General features: G+C 39.5%; 1 protein-coding gene across 1 annotated transcript in view; it reads right to left on the reverse strand.

Annotated features, from left to right (window-relative positions):
- PARP4 (poly(ADP-ribose) polymerase family member 4) overlaps positions 1-18165 on the reverse strand; it is a 130169-nt gene that overhangs the window by 32361 nt on the left and 79643 nt on the right. Inside the window, exons 23-25 of the mRNA XM_037799895.1 lie at positions 16707-16787; positions 14928-15023; positions 12517-12657 (exon numbers count right to left, since the gene is read on the reverse strand). Coding sequence (XP_037655823.1) covers positions 12517-12657; positions 14928-15023; positions 16707-16787 — 318 coding nt within the window. The remainder of the gene's footprint in view (positions 1-12516; positions 12658-14927; positions 15024-16706; positions 16788-18165) is intronic.

Below are 18165 nucleotides of genomic sequence, written 5' to 3' on the forward strand. Positions count from 1 at the left end.
AAATCTCTCTCATGAACTAGAGCAAATATATGATTAGAAGTTAATAATAGAGGGGCATACAGGAAAAAATATATACCTATTGCAAGTTATGTATTATAGTTACTAGTATTTTAACATTCTTTCATCAATAGTAACAAATGTACTATACCAATACTATGACTCAATAATGGAGGGGGTGTAGTTTGGGTGATAGGAGGATTTGAGTTTCCTTTTTTTGTCTTTATTTCTTTTCAGGAGTAATGAAAGTGTTCTAAAAATTGAAAAAAAATTAATTGTGTTGATGGATACACAGCTGTATGATGGTACTGTGGGCAATTGATTGTACACTTTGGATCTTTGGGTAATTGTATGGTTTGTGTACAATCTCAACAACAACAACAAAAGGAATGCAACCCACCAATAACTTGATTTCAGCATTGTGAAACATAGAGCAGAGAAACCAGCTGAGCCCAGTGGACTTCTGAGGTACACAACCATGAGATGATAAAATTGTATTATTTTAAGCTGCTAAGTTTGTAGTATTTGTTTTGGTAGCAATAGAAAACTAATATGCTTCCTGACCAGAACTGTTCCACTTGCTGCTTTCTGGTAGTTCTTTCTATGACCTCCAGTAGTTTCCATACACAAATGCACTGATCAGTATTTAACTGAAAACTGGAAAGAAACCCTCTGCAGCTCTCTGGAGCATTGTTGGCTGTGCAGCTCTCTCCACTCCTATACTCTGCCTTGCTAAACTTAGACATGTTTTCCTCCCTGATCCAAACCTTGTGTCCTTAACTCAGAGATGCCAGGCTCTGTTTGGGTTCACCTTCTTTCCAGGCAGTAAGCCAGAGCAATCCTTGGGCTCACCCCATTTGTTTCTCTTCTCTCAGACTCATTTTCCTGCGCTATCTGTTGCCCAGTACCTAAAAACCATTGTTTCATATATTTTGTTCAGTCAAGTATTTCTTGTCACATATTTTTTAACTGTCTAAGGCAAAAGCATAAATCCAATCCCACAGTGCATGATGATGCTCCTTTATGGTCAGAAGCAGAAAGCCCTGAGCTACTGTGATGGTTTGGAGGCTTTACGGATCCCCAGGTCATGTTCTTAAAGCTAATCCATTCCTGTCAGTGGTCCTATTGTGGGTGGGACCTTTTGATTAGGTTATTTCAGTTGAGATGTGCCCCAGGTGGTCTTAATCCTCTTATTGGAATCCTTTATAAAAGAATGAAAGACAGAGACAAAGACACAGAAAAATGCATCAGAAGCTGAGAGAGGAAGCCACAGAAACAGAGGAAGCCACTGAATCTAGAAGCTGGAAGCAAGGAAACCCGGAAGAGAAGGGAGAGACCAGTAGCCACTGCCATGTGCCTTGCCCAATGATGAGGAATTCAGGTATCATCTTGATGATGCTTTGATTTGGACATTTTCATGGCTTCAGAACTGTAAGCTTGTAAACCAATAAATCTCCATTGTTAAAAGCCAGCCCATTTTATGTTATATTGCATTTCAGCATCTTTAGCAAACTAAAACAGCCATTTAAAATTTACTACGCACACACCCGCTGACATTTTAAGTCTAACTTAAGAAATATATCCTTTAAATATACTAACACATGGAAAATAAATATACAAGGCTACTCACTATAGCCCTGTTTGATATAGATAGGAAATAAACCAAATGTCCATAGATAAGGGGCTATGTTAAATAAATTCTAGTACATCCAAATAATATAATGCTATTCAGCCATACAATAAAGAAGTGTATAGTCTATTAATATCTGTGTACAGATGAGAAAAATATACATTCAGCTCATATATGTATAAGCTATCTCTGGAAAGATAACACAAGGAATCAGTTATAATGGATGTGTTCTAGTTTGCTAATGCTGCCGGAATGCAAAACACCAGAGACGGATTGGTTTTTATAAAAGTGGGTTTATTTGGTTACACAGTTACAGTCTTAAGGCCATAAAGTGTCCAAGGTAACACATCAGCAATCAGGTACCTTCACTGGAGGATGGCCAATGGTGTCCGGAAAACCTCTCTTAGCTGGGAAGGCACGTGGCTGGCGTCTGCTCCAAAGTTCTGGTTTCAAAATGGCTTTCTCCCAGGATGTTCCTCTCTAGGCTGCAGTTCCTCAAAAATGTCACTCTTAGTTGCACTTGGGATATTTGTCCTCTCTCAGCTTCTCCGGAGCAAGTATCTGCTTTCAACGGCCGTCTTCAAACTCTCTCTCATCTACGTCTCCTGTGCTTTCTTCAAAGTGTCCCTCTTGACTATAGCTCCTCTTCAAAATGTCACTCACAGCTGCACTGAGTTCCTTCTGTTTGTCAGCCCATTTATATGGCTCCACTGATCAAGGCCCACCCTGAATGGGTGGGGCCATGTCTCCATGGAAATATCTCATCAGAGTTATCACCCACAGTTGGGTGGGGCACATTCCATGGAAACACTCAAAGAATTACAATCTAATCAACACTGATAGATCTGCCCACACAAGATTACATCAAAGATAATGGCGTTTGGGGGACATAATACATACAAACCGGCACATTCCACCCCCTTGACCCCAAAATGACATTATCTTTCCATACACAAAATACATTCATCCCACAACAATATCACAGAAACTTAAATCATTTCAGTAACAAAAGTTAAGTACAAGATCCCATCAAAATCAATTATAGGCGTGGTTGGTCCTAAGCATAATTTTCCTTTAGCTGTGGATCTGTGAACAAGTTATGTGCTTCCAATACACAAAGGAGGGACATTCATAGTATAAACATTCCCATTGCCATAAGGAGAAACAGTAAGGAAAACAGGGTTAAAAGGACCAAAACAGTTCCTAAAACCCACAGGACAAACTCCATTAGATTTCAAAGTCTGAGAGTCATTTACAGAATGACGTTGCATCCTTGGGGCTTGAGAAAGCGGGAATATAACCCTTCCTAAGGGCCTTTGTGGCAGCCCTTTCCTCTCCAAATGCTTGGGTGAGTGCTCCAACATATCCACACATTCGGGAGACCACCTTCTCGGCCCCATCCTCCTCAAACACTGGGGCAGCACCTAGATTCCCTTCCTTCTCCGGGGCACACGCTCAACCCCTTCAGAACAGTGTGGTGGCAGCCAGGCTCTCCTCAACTCCCTGGGAATGTGCTCCACCCACTTTGGGGCTTGGGGTTGCAGAACATTTCCTGAGCATCGAGGCGGAAGTCCTGCCCTCGACCTCCAGGGCAAACTCACCCTTTCCATGCATGTGGGCTGCTCTGCTCTCCCAGCCCGAGACCTCTTGACTCCAGACCTCAACCTCCATGGCTCTGTCTTTGAAGAAATTTTTCCTTCAATTTGTTCCTTGTCTGTCTCCTCCAGTCCAGACTGGCAATGGCGCTGTCTATAAAGATCTCGCAAAAATTCCGTTGGCTTCGCATGAAGCACACAGGGGTCAAAGCCGTCAGACAATAGGACTTTCCACAAATCCTTTCTGCATAACTCCATCTCCAATCTTGGCTTGTACTGAAATGGTGGCTGGGTTCCATGTTTGGTTACATCCTCACATTGGGCTGTAGCTTCTGGGATTCCACCCCCTGGAAGCCCATAATTTTCCAAGCCATCAGCTTCTGGTTTCTTTGAACCCAAGAGTTGAGTTCTAAGTTTATCTCTCTCTGGGGAGTAGAACTAGGTGGCTAAGTTGGCAAGGATTTACCATCTCCCCTTTTATACTCTTTGGGTTTTGAACCATGTGACTATTCAAGAAAGAATTTTAGTAAATAAACAAAAATATGCTCCATGCTTCCCAGCATGCTTCTTCTATTTACCAAAATTACTCATTTTCCTCATCTTTCCTTTCAAGTTCACACTCTTTAATTTTGTTTAGCCATATGCCTACACCATCATCCTCCACTAAGGAACAATGCAGTCTCTCAAGACAGGGAAACACATGAGTGTGCTAGAAGGGCTCCAACCTCAGTGTCACAGTACATCAGTATGAGGGGTTGTGGCACTCAATTTCCTCCTAACAACAGTTAAATATTGAAATTTTCAAATAATTTACATAAAAATTAGATCAGAGAGGAAGGATCTAAGATAGCGGCATAGAGAGGAGTGGAAGCTAGTTAGTACCCCTGGAACAACTAATAAACTACCAGGAACAACTAGTAAATAATCTGGAATAACTGCAGGGGGACAAACGTGACCATCCACTCATCATACATCAACCTGAATTGGGAGGAATGCCCGAGATCACAGCATAAAATTTGTAAGTAAAAACTGTGGATCCGAGCCGGGATCCCCCTCCCCCCACAGCCCGAGCTGCAAAGCCTCGTGGTGCTAGAGAGAAGCTCTCTCCCAACAAGTGAATATAGCTCAGCTGAGCTCCAACTGGGGTTTTAATTAACAAGCGTGGACTGCTTGCTATGAGCTATGAATCCGCAACAAGCAAACAGAGGCTTTGGGTGACAACTGACCTTGGAGAGCTGGAAGGTGAATGCGGACTGGCCCTGAAGGGGGCTTTCTGTCCCTGTTTCAGCTCAGTGGAGAAAGCCTCAGCCATTTGCAGTTCCCAGTACTCTGATCCAGACAAGGGTGGAGACAGCACAGGCAGAGTCTATTCAAATGCTAATGATCTCTCCATAGGGGGGTTATCGTTCCTAAGAGGAAAGGGGTGGGGCCGAGCTCTACTATCTGCCCTCCATTCAGAACCAGACCCCAGAGCCTGGGGAAAAACAGCCACGGGCCACACCTCCCTACACCAGTCTGAAGTTACAGGCTGACAGGTGCCACCTGCTGGGCAGAAAAGCACAGTGACCTGAGGCATCACAGGGTGTATCAATTTTCTAAGATACCCTCAGGGAAACTGGATACTGAATATTTCTTCCTTCTGGACCTGAGCCCATTCTGGTCTGGGAAAACCTGATTGGGGTAACCAAGGAAACCATGCCTAGAGAACAGAAAACGACAACCTACACTAAGAAAAATGAAGTTATGGCCCAGTCAGAGGAACAAACTTACACTTTAACTGAGATACAGGAATTGAAACAACTAATAATAAGTCAATTCAAAAAGTTTAGGGAAGATATGGCAAAAGAGATGAACTGTATAATGAAAACACTGGGCATACATAACGTAGAAATTGAAAGTTCAAAAATCCAAATGGCAGAATCTATGGAAATGAAAGGCACAACACAAGAGATGAAAAACACAATGGAAACATACAACAGCAGATCTCAAGAAGCAGAAGAAAACACTTAGGAACTGGAGAACAAGGCGCCTGAAAGCCTACACACAAAAGAACAGATAGAGAAAAGAATGGAAAAATATGAGCAACGTCTCTGGGAACTTAAGGACAAAACAAAAAGCAAGAATGTATGTGTCATTGGTGTCCCAGAAGAAGAAGAGAAGGAAAACGGGGCAGAAGCAATAATAGAGGAAATAATCAATGAAAATTTCCCATCTCTTATGAAAGACATAAAATTACGGATCCAAGAAGCACAGCATACCCCAAAAAGAATAGATCTGAATAGGTCTACACCAAGACACTTAACAATCAGATTATCAAATGTCAAAGATAAAGAGGGAATCCTGAAAGCAGCAAGAGAAAAGCGATTCATCACATACAAAGGAAGCTTGATAAGACTATGTATAGATTTCTCAATAGAAACCATGGAGGAAAGAAGGAAGTGGGGTGATATATTTAAGATCCTGTAAGAGAAAAACCACCAACCAAGAATCCTATATCCGGCAAAACCATCCTTCAAATATGAGGGAGAGCTTAAAATATTCTCTGACAAACAGACAATGAGAGAGTTTGTGAACAAGGTATCTGCTCTACAGGAAACACTAAAGGAAGCACTGCAGACAGAAAGGAAAAGATAGGAGTGAGAGGTTTGGAAAACAATTTTGGGAGATAGTAGCACAGCAATGTAAGTACACCACACAAAGATGACTGTGAATATGGTTGAAAGAGGAAGGTTAGGACCATGTGGGACACCAGAACAAAAGATGAAGGATAAAGACTGGGACTGCGTAACTCAGGGAAACCTAGGGTGCTCAACGATTGTAATAAAAGGTACAAATATGTTTTTACATGAGGTAGAAAAAATGAATGTCAACACTGCAAGGTGTTAAAAATAGGGTGGGATTGGGGGAAAATACAATCAATGTAAACTAGAGACTATAATTTATGGAACCATTGTATTATGCTTCCTTTAATATAACAAAGGCAATATACCAAAGCTAAATGCACATGGGAGGGTGGGAAATAGGGGAAGGGTAGGAGACTCCTGGCATTGGTGATGTTGTCAGACTCCTTATTCTACTTTAGGTTAATGCTATCTTTCCTTTTGTTGCTTTCTAGTTGTCAATTTTTTTTTTCTCTCTCGCTCTCTTTCTGTTTTCTTTTTCTTTTGTCTCGCTGCCTTCTTTGACCCTTCTCCTGCTTTGTGGAAGAAATGGAGATGTCCTCATATAGATAGTGGCCATGGTGCTGAATACATAAAGACGTGACTATACAGGGAACCAACAATTGTTTACTTAGGACGGAATATATGGTGTGTGAACAAATCCATCCTAAACGAAATGAGTTGATGAAGAAACCTTGAGGGCACTATACTGAGTGAAATAAGTCAGACACATAAAGGTAAATATTGCAGGGTCTCACTGATATGAACTAATTATAATATGTAAACTCATAGACATGAAATATAAGTTACCAGGATATAGAACGAGGCTAAAGAATAGGGAGCAGTTGCTCATTATGAGCAGAATGTTCAACTAGGATGAACTTAAATGTTTGGAAATGGACAGGGGTAATGGTAGCATGGTTGTGAGAATAACAAACAGTGCTGAAAGGTGTGTGAAGGTGGTGGAAATGGTAAGCTCAGAGTCACGTGTGTCACCAGAAGGAAAGTTGGAGGTTAAAAGACGGGAATGTCTTAAACAGTGAATCTTGCGGTGGACAATGTCCATGTTTAACTATACAATATTAGAAATCTCTTTCATGAACTAGAACAAACGTATGACACTATAACTAGAAGTTAATAATAGAGAGGCATATAGGAAAAAATACATACCCATTGAAAACTATATACTACAGTTAGTAGTATTTTAACATTCTTTCATCAATAGTAACAAATGTACTATACCTATACTATGAATCAATAATAGAGGGGGGCATGGTTAGGGGTATGGGAGGATTTGAGTTTCCTTTTTTTGTCTTTATTCCTTTTCTGGAGTAATGAAAATGTTCTAAAAGTTGGAAAAAAAAAACTGTGTTGATGGATGCACAGCTGTATGATGGTACCACGGGCAATTGATTGTATACTTTGGATCTTTGGATAGTTGTATGGTATGTGAATGATCTCAGTAAAAAATATATATATTAAAATAATTGGATCAGAAGTAGTTTTGTAAAATCTCTGCCTCTCACTTTTTTTTAAATTCAATTTTATTGAGATATATTCACATACCATACAGTCATCCAAAGTATATAATTGACTGTTCACAGTACCATCATATAGTTGTGCATTCATCACCCCAATCTATTTTTTGAACATTTTCCTTGTACCAGAAAAAGTGAAAATAAGAACAAAAATAAAAGTAAAGAAGAACACCCAAATCATCCATGCCACCCTATTTTTCGTTTAGGTTTTTGTCTCCATTTTTCTACTCATGCATCCATACACTGGATAAAGGGAGTGTGATCCACAAGGCTTTCACAATCACATTGCCACCCCTTGTAAGTTACATTGCTATACAATCATCTTCAAGAATCAAGGCTACTGGGTTGCAGTTTGATAATTTCAGGTATTTACTTCTAGCTATTCCAGTACATTAAAACCTAAAAAGGGTTATCTATATAGTGCATAAGAATGCCCACCAGAGTGACCTCTCGACTCTATTTGAAATCTCTCAGCCACTGAAACTTTGTTTCACTTTGCATCCCCCTTTTGGTCAAGATGTTCTCAATCCCATAATGTCTAGTCCAGGTTCATCCCCGGGAGTCATATCCTGCGTTGCCAGGGAGATTTACACCCCTGGGAGTCAGGCCCCACATAGTGGGGAGGGTAGTGAGTTCACCTGCCAAGGTGGCTCAGTTAGAGAGAGAGAGGGCCACATCTGAGCAACAAAGAGGTACTCAGGGGGAGACTCTTCGGCACAATTATAAGCAGGTTTAGCCTCTCCTTTGCAGTAATGAGCTTCAGAAGGGCAAATCCCATGATAGAGGGCTCAGCACATCAAACTGCCAGTCCTTGATGTTTGTCTCACTTGTTTTGAATACACTTCCATGAGTGGGACAAAATGGAGTGGATTGAAGTTTAGTGTACCAGGAACTCGACCTAAGAGAATGCTGAGTATGTGAACATCACCTATCATGTGTGGGTCACAGAGGGAAAGAGAACAGCAATGAGGGTTTCATTTCATAAATAAGAAAACTGAGATTCCTCACATTTAAGGGAGTTGGGCAAAGCCAGGATGGCTCTCAGATCTCCAGTCTTCTGTCTGTGCTCTCTTGCCAAATCTGTTACTGAACTGAACTAATTTCATGAGGAATTCTTTACTTGCCACATTTGGTAAGTACACTAAGTCCTGAGGATGGTCAGGATGCTGTAATAGTTTTGCTAAATTAGATGGTCCTCCAAAAAATTACTCTAGCTAAAATAAACTATCAAGTCATCAAATTAATTTGTAATGAATATTTTTCACCTGCTGTGTTTGGATCTGGAAGTATTAGGGTCCAAAATATTTGCAAAGATAGTATGAAGTAATTTGATATTGCAATATAGGCAAACCCAAATGATTTTTGAACGAACTTTAAAAATGACTTCAAAATTATATGTAAATACTTAGGCACTATGAAAAAATTAGAAAATACAGTCAGGCATAAAGAGGAAAATAAAAATCACACAGAATCTCCTATCTAATCTCTGGCATAGATTGCTCCAGACCTTTTCTGTGTATTTGTGGAAGTGTGTGTTTGTGTCACAACTATCAAAACTTTTGTGTACTGGCTCAGCATATCTCCCACTTAGGCTAAGACACTGACCTTTGGCCTTGTCAATGAACAGCTTTCCAGCCATGGGGCATAAACTCCCCCAGAGCTCAAACCCGCCTTTGTGGCCACCACCTACATAAGCTCACCCGAAACCACACCTGGTCCCAAATGATAGGCTCCCCAACCCCACTGTGTCTGGCCCCCAGTCCCTTTTCCTTTTCAAGTGCATTTGCTTTAAACTGACCAATCCTTGACTCCTGCAGGAAATCTAGTGACCTCCATCCCTGACTACAATAAAGGCACCAGTCCAGGGGTCCCTGTCACTCTGCTTGTGTGCTCCCCAGCTGCAGGTTGAGCCATCTGCGCCGATCGTGCTTCCTGTTGACCACTCATGGCACCCTCCCCTCTCTGGGACCTGTAATAAGCTCCCTTTCCTTATGCATTACTGTCTTCATTTCCCAATATGTCTCGCTTGACCCCCACCCAGACCCAAATTTGAAATCCAACTTGACTAATTCAAAATAGTTTGTAACACATATGTAAAATAAATATATGTATATATATTTGAGGACAACAAGGCTCTTGTTTCAATGATAACTGTTGATTAAAAGTTGTACATCAGAGGTTTTTTTTTTTTTTTCCTTTTTCAAACATGGCACAGGCCAGCTCCCCTCAGCCATACCCCTTTCCTTCCTTTGTCAATCCCCAAGATGTACTCTCAGGCAGACCCAGAAGACTCACACTGACACCTGGAGCCTCCCACTGATGCTTCAACACATCAACTGTCTTTGGCAAAGACTGCTGGGCCACCCTGGATACTGGCTAAACTTACCAACATGAGCACCATGCACCTCTTACTCTTACCTGACTTCCCCAAACTCTTTGCCTGTGTTTTTTTAAAGTTTATTTGTTTTTTTTTTTTGCACATGGTAGAGAATTCAAAACATATGAAAGGGTACACAGTGAAAACTCAAGCATCCCTCAAAACCTTCTGGCCACTCAGTTGCCCTTCCAGGAGATAACCACTGTTCTCAGTTTCTAGTGTATTTCTCAAAGGAGTCTATCCATAGTGAAATTTAAAAATAAGGACATGAATAAATAGGGAAATTATATCCTTTCATTTTTGTTTTTTCCCCCCACTACCCCTGGTAACCTCTAATTCTACCTTGCTTTTCTTGCTTAATAAATCTTTGGCATCTTCCATTAAAAGTACATACAGGGACACCTCATTCTTTTAAAAATGTTGTTTTTCAAAAAATTAAATTTGGTGGCATTAATTACATTCACAATGCTGTGCTACCATAACCACCATCCATTACCCAAACTTTTCATCAGTCTCAACTGAAACTCTGTATCCATTAAGCAGTAACTCTCATCTTCACCCTTATCCTGCATCTCCAGCTCATTCCTTTCCATAGCTGCAGAGATGTGCCAGGCCCCTCTTTCAGAGGCTGTACTGACATATTCTCCCATCACCCCTGCTGTCACTAATGATAGCTACCATTTACTGAATACTTAACCAAGAACTAAGCATGTTCTAAGTATTTTATGCATTTACTCTTCATAATGACCCGCTCGAGTAAGTTTTATTATTATCCCCATTTTAGAGCATAAAGCCTTGGAGGACTGAGGGCTGAAGGTTACAGCTAGGATTCAAACTCCAGCCTTCTGGTCGCAGCACCTGTGTTCTTCACCACCCTATTTCACTGCCTTTCAGTTACCTTCCTTTTTAAATCTTCATGAATCTGACAGATTAAAAAAAAAAAAGTAATTTCACTACAGTTTCAATTTGCATTTCTTCTAGCCACAGTGAGGTTCAGCATATTTTCAGGTGTTTAAAAGACATATGATTTCCTTGCAAATGATCAAACCATTTGCCAGGTTTTTTACTGAATTACTGGGTTTTTTTTCTTAAGAATTTGCTCATTATATACAAGGATAAATAACCTATCTCTTTTGCAAATTTTTTTTCCCAGTTCATCATTGTCTTTGGGTTTAATTTATTGAATGTCTACATCTCTTTCAGCTTTTGGAAACACCATTCAAAGACCTCTTTGCCGGTAGCCTTGCAATGTAGTTTTGGTTTCTTTATGCCTGGGCTCACTCCAAGCATAACTTAAGGTGTTTGGCTGTGCCATGCATACTCTCCAGCCCTGTACAGCAGTTGTTCTCCGATGGCTATGACTTCTCTGCTATCCAACGGGACCAGGGGAGGGAGTCCAGAAAATACAAGGAAATACGATTTTCTGAGGTTATTATTTCCTCCCTTTCTTTAAAGACAATAACGATAACATTAAAAAAAACAAAACAAAACACAAAATACCTGAGTAAAGGGTTGAGGAAACTTTATTTTTAATTTACCATCTGTGGTGGTTTGGAGCTGTATGTACCACAGAAAAACATGTTCTTAAGCTTAATCCATTCCTGTGGATGTGAACCCATTTTAAGTAGGACCTTTTGATAAGGTTACTTCAATTAAGCTGTAACCAACCTCAGTCAGAATGGGTCTTAATCCTATTATTACCAAAGTCTTTCATAAGAGAATGAAATTCAGGCAGAGCAAGAGAAAGCCACAGGAACCAAGAAACCAAAACGGAACCCAGAACTCAGCCACACCCCTTTCCTTCCTTTGTCAATCCCCAAGATGTACTCTTGGGGAAGAGAAAGAAGAAACCATGACATGCCACTGTTGTGCCTAAAATGTGACAGAACCAAGGACTGCCAGCAGCCAGCCCCAGAATGCCACAGTCTTCAGGGAGAAAGCATCAGCATTGTCTTGATGATGCCTTGAATTGGACATTTTCCTGGTCTCAAAACCATGGGAGAATAAATTCCCATTGTTTAACCCAACATTTCATGGTATTTGCTTCAGCAACCTAGAAAACTAAAACATCATCTCAAAATATACTAACTCCGATTTTATGAGCAAAGCAAATGATATATAATGTGTTTTTATATTCTTAACTAACATAGTAACTTTAAGATGGTTTAAGGAAAATGAGTATCACATGCATTTTATTTTCTTAAAATGCCTCTCCAGAAAATTTTTCCTTTAGATTCTAAATTCCAAAATTTGGGGTATTTTACTTCTCTACTATTGTACTGTTTTGTTCCTTTGCTTTTCAATTTTCATTTAAATCACATTTCTCAATCTCTACTATATTCTGGCTTCAGGTTCCTCAGTATAAAGCATTATAAACTTTAAGAAATATTTGTGCTAAGTTTAGATTATTAAATGGGACTTTAATCACTAATTTCATGACAAACTTATGAAATTACCTAGAGTACACTACTTTAACTTCCTATCTATGAATGAAGCATAACCACGCGTTCTCTTGTTATATCTTGCAGCTACACTAAGGTTATCAAAATGTATGTATTATAGTGGTTTTCTTAGTAATGCAATGGCATTTTTATAAATGTGCAAATATTTTTCATCATTTGAGTGACAACAATTTCTGTATATACAAGTCATACGGTGTTATTGTGGCAAAGGGTTCCCCTCACCATCATGAAAATATGAAAACACAATATCAGCTTACTTGGTAATTAGCATCTGCCTGTGTTATGCTGGCATCTGGTTGCTCCTCCTGCCAACTCATGTATGGCAGAAAATCCACATCTTCTTTTGCAATAAGTTCCAGGATGTTTGGATTATTAGGAAAAGGCGATTCATAACCATCCTATATTGAACCACAATTGGGTTAAACCAAAACAGACATTATTAACTTAAATGATTACTATACATTGTAAAGCCTTGTAAGCGTTCGGTTGAAATATGTTTGTGTGTATCTACACGTTACATATGTACATGGAATATGTTTGTGTGTATCTATACATGTATGTACACATGTGTATCTCACGTGTGTCCGGGGCATGAGTGAGAAAGAGGGGGAGGATATAGATACATTCAGTAGGGTGACTTTCCTATTTGCTGGCAACTTCCTGGGTGCCAAGCATGGCTAAGACCCTCATATGGATTTTCCTCTTAACCATACAAAGGAAGATGGGCCTCATGAAGGTAAGGAAAGCACAGGTCTTTTCTATTTTTTGAGGATCTTGGATTAATAAAAGATGAGAAATGACCAAATTGTAGTATATCTTAAAAATACACATGTAACTAATTAATAGTTCTAACACCAAAAATAACAACATAGATCACTCACCTGGAGAGATCATCATACATTCAAACACTGCAGCCCTTTGTGAATATGGGCTCTGGCTCAGTGGATGCACCCTCTGGCATCTCCTCTACCCCCACTCCTCACAAGTCATGGAAATGGGCACTGTTTTTAGCCCTGTTTTACAGAGGAGAAAACTGAGGCTATGTGACTTACACAAAGCCAGTAACTGGCCTAATTAGATTCAAGTCTGGGTCTATCTGACTTCAAGGCCTTTGTTCTTAACCATTGTACTACATCTACATTGTAAAAAAAAGTAAGAATCCTTTGTTTGGGGCTCAGTCTTGTGAACTGTAGATAACTGAAGAGAGAAGTTATCTAACAAAGCATTGAATTTCTCTGAGATGGAATAGTGAAAATGCTGCTTGCCTTCAGGAACCACTGTGATGCCTGAGTCACAAGGTGGAAAAGGAGCTGCTGACCTCATGGGACTGGCCTCATTGGACGGGCACTGCAGGCTTGTGTGGAAAGAGGAACAGCTTCCAGTGCAAGTATCACTAGCTTCCTTCTGGGGTAGTCCAACCACTGTTCTATAAGCTCCTGAGAGGCATTAAAAACTCAGAGGACTTCAGTTACGGGCAAGGAGCAAAATAAGTGAAATGGAAGTGAAATGACCAGGGATATGTAACCCAACAAACTCTTGTGATGTTGGAGAGGGAGCTGCTACTCAGTCCCGCCATATGAAAATGGTGATGCAGTAGTACCAGGTCATTGGATTTTTCAAGAGGATTAAGAAATCTAGATCTTTGGGAACAATCTTCCATAAATGTAAGTAACTATAAACAGTTTTTTAAAACACTGTCAGAACAAATAAAACACATCTGTGAACTGGGTATGGTGAAGGCCACCAACCAGTTTGACTTCTACTTTAGCACGTTTAGTTCCTATCTGAACCCCTGGAAAAGGTGTTGGGGAGGCAGGATGATGTGGGTAGTTGTCTGTGCATGGCAGCCTACTGGTTTTGCAGGAGTTACGTGCTTCGTCCTGCTAGGACAGAATACAATCCTCACTCAGAGAACACGATACCACCCCAGAGAACAGTTAGAACAAGAAGTTGCCTGGCAAGTACGTTAGTACAATCCCACTCTATCAACTTCCAAATTCTAAGGTCACAGGAATGGAGGCAAAGTTCTGCAGATTTTAAGTGTGGAATGAGAGAATTGGTCCTTATGAGAAATTTCTACTGGATAAAAATATCTTAGCATTGGGATAGTGCATTAAAATGAATCTTCTTTGGGGACTGAAATTCCTATTATGCATATAATTATTTGTATGCAGTTTTACAATTCCCAGCAAGGCTGACCCTAGTCTGGCCACTTTTGTTTTTCACAGGTTTACTCAAAGTCTTTTTTCTCCCCTTATAATGAAACTTACAGTTTAGAATGGAAATAAACAGGGATATTGATATGAACTTGACAAAAATTCATCTATTAAATAAATGTAGGGCTCTGTAAACACTATACTTTATAACATTATAAAAAACATCAATTCTTTTATAATTGTCATTTTAAATGTTATTCTATATTAAAGCCATAATAATAGTAATGAGCAATGGTTTAATCTAAGCTATACTTCTTTTACTATTTAAGGCTTAATCAGATTGAAGCTCAGGTCTGATTGACACTAAAACTCATGTGCTCTCAACTTGCTACAACACACCAATGTGAAAAACCTGTGTTTAAGACTCTTTTTCCTGTGAAGAGCAGATTAATAATCAGAACAGATTATTGTGTAGTAAATACAATAATTTAACCATGATTAACAATACATACCCTTTTCTCAACAGCCACAAAGCTTGTAAATTGTGTTATGAGAGAGTTTTCTTTACTGATCTTAATAATCAGAGACTTCAAGATTTGCTTCTTCATCTAGGATAGAAAAAAACAAATGAAATCATGCCCAATGTAATTTTTACTTTATTTAGCCATATATGGTCAATTTAAAAAGTAACAGATAATCTAAAAAGCTTTTTTCTATGACAAGTAAATCATTTTATAATTAGTACTTCATATTAAATAGACTCAATTGTCCTGTCTAAATATCTTAAGTAGGTGACTATTTCCTGCAAAATGGGATCAACCGACTAGCTAAGTCATAAGAAAAATAATTCATGTTTATATAGCTCTTTGTAGTTCACAAAGAAGTCTCAGATATGGTAAGCTTTCTCATTCTTTTACAGACCATCAGAGGGTAGACATTCTGATTCCCACTTTAAAGGTGAGGAACCCAAGGCTTGTTGCGATGTAGGGGCCTATTCAGGATTAGTTGGTGCTGGGCTATGTTGCTCTCAGAGACAAAAGGGACCTTCAGAAAGATGGACACCAAGACTGCAAATCAGGGCACTCAGGAGTGCAGTGAAAAGCATGAGGCAGTTCATCACTCGGCTGACAGTGTGCAGGGTATCCAGGCCCCCCAAATGGCACACTGATGCCTCCTTTTGGGATGGCATCAAGTACTTATGCTCCCCACCTTATTTAATACCACAGCCCATAGCCAAAGACTTGAAAGCAGGGACTTGAACAGATACTTGTAAGCCAATGCTTGCAGCAGAATTATTCATAATTGCCAAAAGGTAGAAACAAACCCAGATGTCCATCAACAGAGTAATGGATAAACAGAATGTGATCTATCTATAAAATGGAACACTATTCAACCATAAACAGAAATGAAGTTCTGATGCATATGATTACATGGATGAACCCTGAAAACATCATGTTGAATGAAATGAGTCAGACACAAAATGACAAATGTCATATGAACTTACATAAAATAACTAGAATATGCAAATTCATGGATACAGAAAGTAGATTAGAGATTACCAGGGGCTGGGAGAGGCGGAAATAAGGAGTTACTGCTTAATGGATACAGAGTTTCCATTTGGGGTGATGAAAAAGTTTGGTAATGGAGGGTGGGGAGGGTAGCAGAATGTTGTGAATATAATTAATACCACTAAGTTCTATACTCAAAAGTGGTTAAAATGGGAAATTTTATTATATATGTATGTTACCACAATAAAAGTTTTAAAAAGAAAATCACAGCTCATGAGAGATGAGTGGGGAGTTGCATGGGTGGGCTGAAAGGGACCCTCCAACACGGCCTCCTTAGGACAGTGAGGAGGCACAAGATGAGCTCTAGCTCTGCCGAGTGTCCTTAGGCGGGTCACCTGCCCCTTCTGTCCCTGAGTTTCTTCATTGGTAAAGCAGGAACACTAAAACCAACAACATAGGACACAACATTGTACAAATGAAACACTTTCTACTAAAGACACTTGGTAACTGTTCTTTCCTCTCCCTGGCCTCTTCTGATGGACGAAATTAACACAGAATCCTCAGGCAACCACTGACATTCTTTCTTTAGTTAATTCATTCAGCAAACATTTATTGAGCAGCTTGCTACCCAGATAGGGTGTCACAGACACAACCATGAGTCCTCCCCGACAGCCACATTCATCATCTCCATCCAGCTGTCCCAACTTTCCATTTTCGGGGACAAATCAACTTAAGAATAATGGAGAACAATGCATACTGGTCTTTACTACAGAAAGCACAAACCTCATGATTAGTTTCATTTTTGTGGAGAATGCCATCTTCATAGTCCCTGATGAAAGCTCGTGCTGTCAGCTTGTGAATCATCTGGGTGTAAGAAACAAAGGAAAGAAGAGTTAAAGGGCTTCCAAGGAAAGACTCACATACACACCTGTTTAAAATCTGAGATATAATTTATGTACAGTAAAATTCATCCTTTTTAAGTGTACAGTTTGATGAGTTTTACAAACACATACTGTGATGGTGAAGTTCATGTGTCTATTGGCCAAGTGATAGTGCACAATTGTCTGGTCAAGTAAGCACTGGCCTAACTGTTACTGTAAGGACATTTTGTAGACTTAAATCATCAGTAAATTGATTGCATATGGCTGATTACATCTACAATTAACCAAGGAGAGTGTCTTCAGCAATGAGAGACATTTCATCCAATCAGCTGAAAGCTTTAAAGGGAGACATGATGACTTCAGAAGTCAGAAGAGAGAATTTTCATCTCTACTTCAGCCAGCCAGCTTCTCCTGGGGAATTCATTGAAAACCTTCATTGAAGTTGCCAGCTTGCAGCCTGTCCTACATAATTTGGACATGTGCATCCCCACAGTTACATGAGACACTTTCATAAAATCTCATGTTTACCAAAATCTCCTGTTTCCCTGAAGAACCCTGACTAATACACATACAATTGTGTGACCACTAATGAAATACAGAAACAGAACATGTCCTTTATCCTAAAAAGTTCTCTTGTACTCCTCTGCAGTCAAAACCCTCTCCCCAACCTCCAGCCTCTGTCAACTACTTATCTGTCTTCTGTCCCTATAGTTTTGCCATTTCTATAAAAGACCATTTTGCCAATTCAATCTGTTTCAAAATTTTAAAGCCATTTTACTACTGTAGAAAGAACCAGCTTGGCCCTGTAATGCCTGATGTTAACCTGTCATCCACTCTGAAGGGCAAGAGCAGCAAACACGACAAGGGGTTTTCTCTCAAATGATGATGAAACGGACCTAATATTAAATGGCAATACCTGCTTTCAATGATAATTCCAGCTCTTGTAATTTTGTTATTGCTAAGGCCACAATTCACAGAGGAAGCACAACTATAAGCACCGTGATCTTATGGAAAAAGACTTCTTCTCAGATAAAATCTTTTTACTCTATTTCCTCCTTAGATTCAATTTTCAAAGCAATATAGCAATTCCCTTAAGTTCTCTATATAAATCATTAGCAAGTAATAAGTCAACAATTATTGATTCAGTGTCAAAAAGTAAGCCATATGATTTTCTAAAATAAAACTTCAGCAATGTCTGGGAAATGTTTTATCTGGTCACACAAATACTCCTATTAATAGCATGCTACATACACTGCATATGTAGATTAAGAATTTTCAAAGTCAAACTATAGTGGAGTCAGTACCAATACAAATACCACAAACTTTTTGGCAATAATTTAATTTTAATCAAAAAATGGAAA

Source organism: Choloepus didactylus, chromosome 12 (genome assembly GCF_015220235.1).
Source record: "Choloepus didactylus isolate mChoDid1 chromosome 12, mChoDid1.pri, whole genome shotgun sequence".
Classification (NCBI taxonomy): Eukaryota; Metazoa; Chordata; class Mammalia; order Pilosa; family Megalonychidae; genus Choloepus; species Choloepus didactylus.